The following is an 11,179-nucleotide window of genomic DNA, read 5'->3' as shown; positions in this document are numbered from 1 at the left end:
GAGTAATAGGTTACAATACGTACAAATACCACAAAGTCATGAACTGAAACTGGTCCTCCTCAAGGCTCAGTTCTCGGAGTTAAATTGTTTATACTCTATTTGATTTAGAGGAATCTGTTACTTCACAGTTTGACATCAGAGGTATGACGTTTTGATTTGTACTCTTCTTTCCAGGAGTGATAGCTCTCAGTCAGGAGTTGAGGCATCTAGACGAGGGACTCAAACACCTCTCGCTGGCTTCTGCGTCAATGACTGCCAAAGGTACACAAACATCACAGGAAGCATCAGATAAGACAAACTAAACATGGATGAGTGAAGGATGAGTGCTAAAGCCAGAATCTCACTGCTGACAAACTGTTGGCTTAAAAAAACTGTGAGAAAATATTCAAATATTCAGTTTTTACTTGAGTTGAGATGTTTGTCCATCCATCCATCCATCCATCCATCCATCCATCCATCCATCCATCCATCCATTCATTTTCTGCCACTTATCCGGGGTCAGGTCTTGGGGGCAGCAGCCTAAGCAGAGAGACCCAGACTTCCCTCTCTCCAGCCACTTGGACCAGCTCCTCCGGGGGAATCCCAGGGTGTTCCCAGACCAGCTGAGAAACATAGTCCCTCCAGTGTGTCCTGGGTCTTTGGGTCACCTGACCAGGGAGGCATCCGGGAGGCCTCCTAACCAGATGAACCACCTCAACTGGCTCCTCTCGACGTGGAGGAGCAGCGGCTCTACTCTGAGTCCCTCCTGGATGACTGAGCTTCTCACCCTATCTCTAAGGGAAAGCCCAGACACCCTGCAGAGGAAACGTTTCAGCCGCTTGTATCCGCGATCTCGTACTTTCAGTCACTACCCAAAGCTCGTGACCATTGATGATAGGGGTATAAGAAAATATCGATACACTGAAATATCTCGATATTTCATTTCCCGATACTGTATCAATATTCCAAAACCCTGTATCGATTTTTTTAAGGTTTAAAACGTCAACTTTCCTGCCAGACACTCATTTTTATGTTGTATGTCAGCCTCTGGCCACTAGTTGGCAGCAGTGAGCCATTTGGCTCCTCTACCTCTTGAGCGCCAGAGAGTAAAGGTAGCATTAACATTGTGAGTAAACATTAGCTTCCTGCTCCGATAGCTGAATCTGAGTGGAAAAGACAGACACCCTCTGCCTTCTAAGCTGAGGTAAGGTTACAAACAGTTATTCATCAGAATGTCTGTATTTTAAGACAAATTAAGTGTCTTGTGCGTTCTTTTTTCCAACTGTAGTCAGCTTTCACGTTACGCATATAGCGCATGCGTCTATCCCCTCGAGCGAGCTCAGCACTCCCCCCGTGACATAAAACTCTGTCTGTTGCTCTCAATGTCCGGCTGATGATCGCATCAAAGTCCATATACTTTATCCTGCTGTGTTCGCTTCAAAAACGGTTTAATTGTGTTGTTTAGCTTCTCCATTCCAGTAAGAGGTTTTTATTTAATGGAATTTTTGTGCAAAAAAAATTGCAATATATTGCCTTGTTTACAGTATCGAAATGTATCAGGATATATCATATCATGACCCCTTTGTCATGATATGTATCGTATCGCCAAATTCTTACCAATACACAGCCCTAATAGATGAGGGCAGGAACGTAGACTGACCGTTAAATCAAGAGCTTTGCCTTCTGGCTCAGCTCTCGCTTCACCACAACAGACCGGTACAACGTCCGCATCACTGCAGACGCAGCATCAATCCACCTGTTGATCTCCCGCTCCATTCTTCCCTCATTTGTGAACAAGACCCTGAGAAACTTAAACTCCTCCACTTTGGGCAGGACCTCCTCCCCGACCCAGAGACGGCACCCTACCCTTTTCCGATTCAAGACCATGGTCTCGGATTTGGAGGCACTGATCCTCAACCCGGCTGCTTCACACTCGGCTGTGAACCGCTCCAGTGAGAGCTGGAGATCAGGATCTGATGAAGCCAAAAGAACCACATCGTCTGCAAAATCACCAAAACAGATCCCCTCAACACCTTGGCTGTGCTTAGAAATTCTGTCCATAAAAGTTATGAACAGAATTTGTGACAAAGCAAACCTTGGTGGAGTCCACCTCTCACTGGAAACTAGCGAGTAGTAACAGATGGTAAACGAGTTACAACTGGCAATGCAAACCCAGCTTTGACACCAGTCGTACAGGGACCTAACAGCACGTACCAAAAGTCCTGGTACCCCATACTTCCAGAGTACCCCCACCCCACCCCCCACCCCCCACAGGAGTTAGACCAGAATCGCCTCGAAGCTGTATGGAAGTCTTTTTCCATGACTTCTCCTAACGTCCCACGCCCGAGTTTTTGCACCAGCAACCACGTGAGACACAATCTGCTTGGACTGCCGGTGTCCCTCAGCTGCTTCCAGAGTCTCACAGGTCAAAAAGACCCAAAAGGACTCCTTCTTGGACTGTTCTGACGTGTCTTTATGAGCCCTGATCTAAATCCTGTTGAATATCTGCGGAAAGAACCCTTCAAACCTGAGACAGCTGCTGCAGTTTGTTCATGAGGAGTGGACCAGGATACCTGTGGACAGGTGCAGACGTCTCAGAGTTGTAGAAATTCTTGATTGCACTGATTTTCTTAAAAGATTGAGCAACAAAATGTTAACAGTTCCATCCTTCTTGTCAAGGTCATTTTCATTATTATTAATATTGAGTTTCTTGGTTTGTTTGTTTGTTCGTTGTTGTTAAAACAAATGTCAAGACTTATTTGCAAAAACAATAAAAAGGAAAAATGACTAAAACACAACTTATGAAAGTCAGACATAAAAGTCTGTTTATTTCAGTAGCTTTTGTTATTTTTCTTTCTTTAACAAAAGGACACTAACAGTTTTGCCAGCAGCTGTGTTCATCACTTGTGGTTTGGTTTTAGGGCTTGGCTGTCTGAGTCAGGTGTTGTCTTCCAATCAGCAGTTTTCCTCCTCCCTGACACACCTTGATTTGTCTGGAAACCCAGGATCTCTGGTCACTGAAGACGCCACGGTACACTCTGCTTTCCCCATCTGTAAAATCATCTGCTTCCCAAGGAGTGGAAGGGATGTGAGACATGTGTAAATGTGCCAGGAGCAGGTTGTTCTCACAAACTGAGTGATAGAAGGAGAACGGTGAGAGACCACCAAAACTCCTGAGACCACTGAAGCCTCAGCAGGTGAGATAACTGAGCTACAACTACGGTTTCCCAGATCTTCAACAGTTTGAGCAACAAAAAGAAAATCACTGTTGAAGAAAACTCTAAATAAATTTGATTAGACTTTAAAACAACACGTGGAAGACTGTAGCCTGGTGTTATGACCCAGTGGCTCAAAGGAAAGCAACATAAATGGGACAACCAGACAAGAGGTGGAGTTTGACTAAAAAAGGTTTATTAAAACTAAAGGGCTAGTTGTGAGGGGACACCAGCAAAACTGCAGCCATGCAGCTGAGGGAGGAGAGAGCAAGTCTCCTCCTCCTCAGGAGGATGTGGCCCACTTAAATAGGCTGTTCACACCTGCAGATAGTTGATGATTACAGGTGAGAATCTACCTGGAAAGAGAGAAACACACAGTCTCGTAACATGGTTGTTATTCGTAAAAACCAGCCCCTTGTTTGCTTCATACAGAGGGTCTCGCCTATAGAGAAGTGATTTCTTGCTGGAGGCGTTGCCTCTGTTGAAGTTTAAAACGACTGGATCTGATTTACCCAACGTTTGGCTGTGATACATGTAGTGTGCCAGCTCGACCTTAAAGCTAAGCTAAGAAGCTAACTGTGTGCTGTAAACAACCAAACCTACTGAGAGGAGAGAAATCCCTAAAAACAGGCAAAGTGTGGAGCTCCAAGCTTTTCAAACAGCACCAGAAGTTCTGTTATGTAAACCACAGTCACATGCAGTCTGAACCACATGTTTCTCACAAAGAAGAGTCATTAAAGGGTCTTTGTCAGCCTGGTTCACAGAGAGATGCTTTGGTTGCATGCATAAAGGTGTGAATTAGAAAAAACCTGACTATCGGGTTTAATTTTTCATTACAGATTTTAGAAAGTTATTTTCTGAGACCTCCTCTGTTTAGATGTGATTTCTCTTGTCTTTTGTAAATGTCTTCCTTTAGCCCCTCAAACCATCTGTTTTTTGTCCAAAATAAGAATATTTTAGTTGTCGAGTGCTCCTCATTCTTGACCTGTAGATGCACTGAACCTCTATGTTCAGACCACTATATCAGAGAAGCTACAGTCTGCATGGTTTAACTGTAGTATACATACAGGTGCTGGTCATAAAATTAGAATATCATGAAAAAGTAGATTTATTTCAGTAATTCCATTTAAAAAGTGAAACTTGTATATTATATTCATACATTACATACAAACTCATATATTTCAAATGTTTATTTCGTTTAATTTTGATGATTACAAATGACAACAAATGAAAATCTCAAATTCAGCATATCAGAAAATTAGAATCTTGTGAAAAGGTTCAAAATGGATGGCACCTGGTACCACACTCTAATCAGCTAATTAACTCAAACCACCTGCAAAGGCCTTTAAATGGTCTTTCAGTCTAGTTCTATAGGCTACACAATCATGGGGAAGACTGCTGACTTGACAGTTGTCCAAAAGACGACCATTGACACCTTGCACAAGGAGGGCAAGACACAAAAGGTCATCGCTGAAGAGGCTGGCTGTTCACAGAGCTCTGTGTCCAAGCACATTAATAGAGAGGCGAAGGGAAGGAAAAGATGTGGTCGAAAAAAATGTACAAGCAAGAGAGATAACCGCACCCTGGAGAGGATTGTGAAACAAAACCCATTCAAAAATGTGGGGGAGATTCACAAAGAGTGGACTGCAGCTGGAGTGAGTGCTTCAAGAACCACCACACACAGACGTATGAAAGACATGGGTTTCTGCTGTCGCATTCCTTGTGTCAAGCCACTCTTGAACCACAGACAGCGTCAGAAGCGTCTTGCCTGGGCTACAGAGAAACAGGACTGGACTGCTGGTGAGTGGTCCAAAGTCATGTTCTCTGATGAAAGTAAATTTTGCATTTCCTTTGGAAATCAAGGTCCCAGAGTCTGGAGGAAAAGAAGAGAGGCACTTCATCCACGTTGCTTGAAGTCCAGTGTAAAATTTCCACAGTCAGTGATGGTTTGGGGTGCCATGTCATCTGCTGGTGTTGGTCCATTGTGTTTTCTGAGGTCCAGGGTCAACGCAGCCACATACCAGGAAGTTTTAGAGCACTTCATGCTTCCTGCTGCTGACCAACTTTTTGGAGATGCAGATTTCATTTTCCAACAGGACTTGGCACCTGCACACAGTGCCAAAGCTACCAGTACCTGGTTGAAGGACCATGGTATCCCTGTTCTTAATTGGCCAGCAAACTCTCCTGACCTTAACCCCATAGAAAATCTATGGGGTATTGTGAAGAAGAAGATGCAATACACCAGACCCAACAATTCAGAAGAGCTAAAAGCCACTATTAGAGCAACCTGGGCTATCATAACACCTGAGCAGTGCCACAGACTGATCGACTCCATGCCACGCCGCATTGCTGCAGTAATACAGGCCAAAGGAGCCCCAACTAAATACTGAGTGCTGTACATGCTCATATTTTTCATGTTCATACTTTTCAGTTGGCCAACATTTCTATAAATCCTTTGTTTTTATTGGTCTTCAGTAATATTCTAATTTTCTGATATGCTGAATTTGAGATTTTCATTTGTTGTCATTTGTAATCATCAAAATTAAACTAAATAAATATTTGAAATATATGAGTATGTATGTAATGTATGACTATAATATACAAGTTTCACTTTTTAAATGGAATTATTGAAATAAATCTACTTTTTCATGATATTCTAATTTTATGACCAGCACCTGTAGAAGTCTATTTTTTAGAATAGTTTTGTGGAAAACTGAGAACCTACACCAGTTCTCTCACTATTTTCTTTCTTCATGGTCTCTCAGTTTGTGAGGACATCCTGCTTGTGGTAGATTTACACATGTCCTGTGTTCCTTCTACTTCTTGAAGATGAATTTAACAGAACTTTTGGGATGTTTGACTTGTACTTTACAAAAATCTTATCTTTGTGTTGAATTAGAACTTGAGTTAGGAAAAGGGATGAATATGACAATCCCTTATATTACATCACATACTTTTATTTCATTAGTATTTGTAAAAAAATTGTTCTCCCTTTGTCATTAAAAAGGCATTTTTGTCAAATAGACCAACTTGCATTGGCCATGAAAAATAGTAATAAAAAAGTAAAGCATCTAAGGAGGTGGATGTTTGAAGATTAGAGCTGGGTTTTATTCAGGTTCTTCTCATCATTTTGTCTCACTTTCCACAACATAAATAAATTAAAATACCTCATTTACTGTAACACATGTGTCCTACAGTTTCTCTTCAAGTTCCTGTCCAGTACGAATACTCTGTCTTATCTGGACCTCAGTGATACCAGCTGCCCTCTGGACACGGTCTGTAAACTCTGTCTTAATGGTGGCTTTATCACAAGCTTTGAGTATTTTAAAAAATAAATTTTCTGTACAAAGACAGATCTAATAATAATTATTTGTTTATTAAGGATGTATTGAGTGAAATTTCTCTTTTCTTGCAAACCATTCTACTGATCCACTGATTCTTTATTCAAATTTGCATTAATATAAAATAATATGAAGACTTTGTCTGTGTCATGAAGAGCTTAGAGTAAATATATTATGTACAATGAAGTTTAAAAACATTGTACATAATTCTCACACATCACTCTAGTATCCAGTTTAAAGATGAGTTTATTAAAACATGCTGAGTAAAGACTTAATATTTTGCTGACAAATATTTGTCCTGAAGTTGTTTGCTACATATCTCTGTTTGTCTAATCTTTTTTTATTATTATTTATTTTGTCTTACAGTTGTTTGTGTCCCTTTCTGCTGGATGTTGTTACAAACTGATTCACCTGAACTTAGCCAGGAATCCATTCAGCTACAGGTCAGTTTCACTTCAGTAACATCAGCAGGTCAGGAGTGCTTTCATATGGAAGACCTCTTAAATGGATTGTTCAGCCATTATTAAAGATGCAGAAGGGAGTTCTGAGAAAACTGAGGACTTAGCCTGAAAATTAAAAAAAAAATAAAAATAAAAACACACATTACAAGTCCCTCCTCCTTGCTCTCTGCTGTGGTACAGCTCTCCCTCACAGCTCCTCCTCCCACAGCATTACTTGTGAACACGTGGATAAACAGCCATGGCACATTCAGAAATCTCAGAAATTGAAAGATAGAATCCCAGCCCCAGGACCTTTCTAGACAGAGTTTGTTCTTTACGTGCAGGTGTGGGTTTTCTCTGGGTACTCCAGTTTCTTCCCACAAACCAAAAACATGACTGCTATACTAACTGGTAACTAAATTGAGATGCAGAACAGGAGTAGGGATAGGCCATCACCTTGGTATGTGTCATATTTAACGTTAACTTGTACAATTGGCGTTGAACTGGCCTCGAAAGTTGTCTTCTACACTCCCACTGGAATCTTGACGATGACTCTTAGAGCAGGAGTGTCAAACTTATTATGACCCCCGCACGCGACGCGTAAGCGGTATTGTTTTCGTACTGTTTTTTTTTTTTGGTCAACCGTAGCACAAAAACAGCTGCACCAATCAACATGAAATTTGGCAGGACTCTAGATGAGTCTGACCTACACTGCCCCAGCCAATGTTTTTACGCTACACCCCATATTTGAGGAGGGGGCTCCTTTCAAAGAGGGTGTGTCAGGACATGCAAAAATGCTTATAACTCAGARAMTGTTCAACATAGRAGCTTCAGATTTCTTTTGTTGTTTAGCTCTGATGAAGCTCTATCCATCAGGCCCACCAATCAGKSCCCCACCCACCCCCAGACCCCCAATTTATCTGAAAAGGGGGTTTCTGGACATAAAAAAATGGTTAAAACTCAAAAACTATTAAACATAGGAGCTTCAGATTTCTTTTGTTGTTTAGCTCTGATGAGGTGCTATCCATCAGCTTAACCGTCAGTGCCCCCACCCACCCCCAGACCCCCAATTTATCTGAAAAAGTGGTGTCTGGACATACAAAAATGGTTAAAACTCAAAAACTATTAAACATAGGAGCTACAGATTTTCTTTGGTTGTTTAGCTCTGATGAAGGGCTATCCATCAGGTCAACCAATGTCCCCCACCAAAAAAAAGACCCCCTCCCAAGCCACTACGATTTTGAGGTGCACCCAGTAGCATGACATTTATTAGGAATAAAGACTTCTGAGTTTTGGTGCATTTGTGCGTGCGGGGGTCATTATGTTACCGCTATGCGGTATCTAGTTTTCAACAAGGGTCAGATGGCCCTGAAAGAGCCAGTTGTAGTTAATTTTAACATTTCCTTTTTTGCACTGACCAAGCAGAAAATGTCATGCTCCTCGTCTCATTGCTATGATTGATCACAGATAAACTGAGCTCTACCTGGCATTTCCTGCATAGAGACAGAGTTTTAACATGTCCTTTTATAAACACTAAAAAGTACTATGTGTACAACCGACTAAATGTGAAACAAATGATACAGAAATATTATTAAGAGTTTTACTCTCTGTTGAGTTGTGCTGAATAGATGCAAACTTGAATTCTGAACTCTCCCACTTTCCAAAAGGGAATTTCCACTGGAGCTGGGTTCGGTACTTAGACAAAGTGTCAGTCAGCAAACTATGTTTACTGTGGTCCCTCAAATTTCTCATGAGCTCAGTTTTCTAATTAAGTTTTCTAATGAAAAAAAACTCTCCATGGAAAGAGTTCATACATTTTTCTCAGTTAAAAAACAAGCTTGAGTAAATGTTACTAATGATGTTTTGAGGACAGGTTTTCATTCTGTGAATATCTTATTACTGCCCATACAAGAAGCAGCAGAGTGGTATATCTATTAGGGTTGGGCATAATCGTATTGTGTGTGATTAAACGTCAGAAAAACATTCATTGATTATTATTTGGCACTTGACGATTAATACGATTAATGCCACCAGGCGAACAGACTGGAGATTTCTCCAGTCAGTTCGCTCGGTGCTCCTCTCCTCTTCAAATATAACGAACATTAGAAAAAAAACGTGAAATTTATTTATCTATCAACACAATTTAAAATTTGATGTATAGCCTGAAGTCTGTAATTTTGACACAATTTGGAACCGTTTTTACAAAGAGCAAATCTTTCCCACTAAATTGGTCATGTGACTAGGACATAATGGTGTCCAGGGACTCCAGGGCATTAATTATCAAATTAATTTTTATCGGTTAAATGCCACAATTAATCGTGATTAATTTTTCTTTGCCAATAATGCCCAACCCTAATATCTATGTTGTGTTCTGACCTTTTTCAAGCTTTTTTGCTGACATTTCTGAAAAAGACAAACATCACTGGGTAACAAACCTATCTGAGAGACGTGTAGTGAAGTGCAAACAGATAGAAGAAGTTTAGATGAGTGAAGCAGATTTTTAAAGCATTTGTCTGACACGAGCACCAATTCTGATTCTGTTCTGGACGTGTCATATTGTCTGTTTTTGTAACTCTGGTTGTTTATGTGATTGTAGAAAGGTTCGGGGGGTGACCAGAAGTGTTCAAGAGTTCTTCAGTCTCAGCTGTGAACTAAAATATGTGGGCCTGTCTGCCACCAAACTACCTCCACAAGCTCTGAGGTTGTTTTTTATTTTCTTAGTTAATGTTTAACTCCAAATACTATGTTTAAAGTTTATTTTGTCTATGAATAAATTGTCTGTTTGAAGTAATTACCACTGAATCTGCTGTCCTTGAACACCTGCGGGCCTGTAATTAATAAGCAGTGTTTGTTTTATTATTATTATTTTGTTATTAGGTTATTACTACAGGGTCTGGCAACCAACACTCGTCTCTTCGGTCTGGAGTTGGATGTCAGCAGCTGTGAGGTACATGAGACACTCCCACATACAAACTAAATAAAATTAAAAAAAATATTTGGATTATTCATAAGATAAGCTAAAAATAAACTTTTTTATATGTATATATTTTTTATCTGTAGCTGCGTTCGGCTGGGGCCCAGGTGATACAGGAGCACATCTCTGAGGCTACAGCTATCAGACGGCTGGATATCTCTGATAACAGTACGCAAACCTCCCAATGTTCTGCATCATGTTCACTTTATACCATTCGTAAATGTGACCCATCATATCGAAATGAGGATTAATTCAAATCTGGTTAAAATAACCTAATTAAATCTTCAGATTTCTGGCTTTAAAAGCTACATTTTGATACTTGGATTATTCTGATATAATCTTATCCAGAGATATGACTAAATTTGTCTTGTTGGTTAGAATAATACATTACTGTCTGGTCTAAATCCTCATTTTATGTAAATTTATTTAGTAATTTTTATGTCAATATAAAGAGGAAACCTCAAATATTATTTGAACATTAAAATTTTCCAGTTGGAAAGAAACAAAAACGTTTCTAGCTCACAGGGAAAATTCAAAAATTCAGGGTGTTTTTCCTCAAAAACAGGTTGTTTTGAGCAGTTGCTACTGCTCAAAGCAATGCTTCAAAAATATTTGAGGATTATATTTCAGACAGTTCATTCAAATGATTAATTGATAAGGCATTAATTCATTATATTTTGACAAAATGCAATTTTTGCACAAGTCACATGCAGTTGTTTTCTTTTGTCTTTACATCTCCCATATTCCCCTCTCCACTCTTCAGATTTTGAAAGCGACATGGTGACTCTGGTTCTGTCGGTTGGTCGATGTCCGTCACTTCAACATCTTGCATTAGGAAGAAATTTTGCCATGAAGTCCAGGTCTGGTAAATGTCACGCACACATCCAATAACTGCACACACCTGATGTCAGACATTTTCACCCACTCAATGTGGACATGAATGTCAGGAAGTCAGAATTACATGTCGGCCTTTATTTTAGTAAACCATGAGCTGCTGCATTCAAGATGGTTAAAGGGATCCATGATTAGTTCTAATATTAAACTTTATTTGATAAACATATATTTTAACTGTAAAATAAAGACTGTAAAAATACTGTAAGATGTTTAGTTTATTTTTTTTAATATATTTTAACACGGACAGAGCCATTATATTTACACGCAAAGCATTCTGGGTAAATGATGACATCAACTAGGTCACTGGTGTGAGGCTGCTAGCGAGCTATTTCCAAC

At 40.0% G+C, this 11,179-nt stretch overlaps 2 protein-coding genes and 1 long non-coding RNA gene across 3 annotated transcripts in view; all 3 read left to right on the top strand.

The window, feature by feature from the left end:
• The window catches only part of LOC106518836 (leucine-rich repeat-containing protein 16A-like), a 30,838-nt gene extending 30,683 nt beyond the window's left edge, over nucleotides 1-155 (top strand). Inside the window, exon 12 of the mRNA XM_014010255.1 lies at nucleotides 109-155. Coding sequence (XP_013865709.1) covers nucleotides 109-155 — 47 coding nt within the window. The remainder of the gene's footprint in view (nucleotides 1-108) is intronic.
• A 49-nt stretch (nucleotides 156-204) lies between these two features.
• On the top strand, nucleotides 205-6,469 carry LOC106518842 (uncharacterized). Its single transcript, XR_001310372.1, has 3 exons — nucleotides 205-261; nucleotides 2,901-3,010; nucleotides 6,392-6,469. It is a non-coding gene; the product is annotated as an uncharacterized LOC106518842 (long non-coding RNA).
• A 247-nt stretch (nucleotides 6,470-6,716) lies between these two features.
• The window catches only part of LOC106518835 (leucine-rich repeat-containing protein 16C-like), a 6,588-nt gene continuing 2,125 nt past the window's right edge, over nucleotides 6,717-11,179 (top strand). Inside the window, exons 1-6 of the mRNA XM_014010254.1 lie at nucleotides 6,717-6,734; nucleotides 6,902-6,978; nucleotides 9,572-9,676; nucleotides 9,853-9,922; nucleotides 10,036-10,117; nucleotides 10,713-10,814. Of these exons, the coding sequence (XP_013865708.1) occupies nucleotides 6,717-6,734; nucleotides 6,902-6,978; nucleotides 9,572-9,676; nucleotides 9,853-9,922; nucleotides 10,036-10,117; nucleotides 10,713-10,814 (454 nt within the window). The remainder of the gene's footprint in view (nucleotides 6,735-6,901; nucleotides 6,979-9,571; nucleotides 9,677-9,852; nucleotides 9,923-10,035; nucleotides 10,118-10,712; nucleotides 10,815-11,179) is intronic.

This window comes from Austrofundulus limnaeus, unplaced genomic scaffold, assembly GCF_001266775.1.
Source record: "Austrofundulus limnaeus strain Quisiro unplaced genomic scaffold, Austrofundulus_limnaeus-1.0 Scaffold67, whole genome shotgun sequence".
NCBI classification, from domain to species: Eukaryota; Metazoa; Chordata; class Actinopteri; order Cyprinodontiformes; family Rivulidae; genus Austrofundulus; species Austrofundulus limnaeus.
The sequence above is the reverse complement of the archived record's forward strand: the minus strand, read 5'-3'. Positions and strand labels throughout refer to the sequence as shown.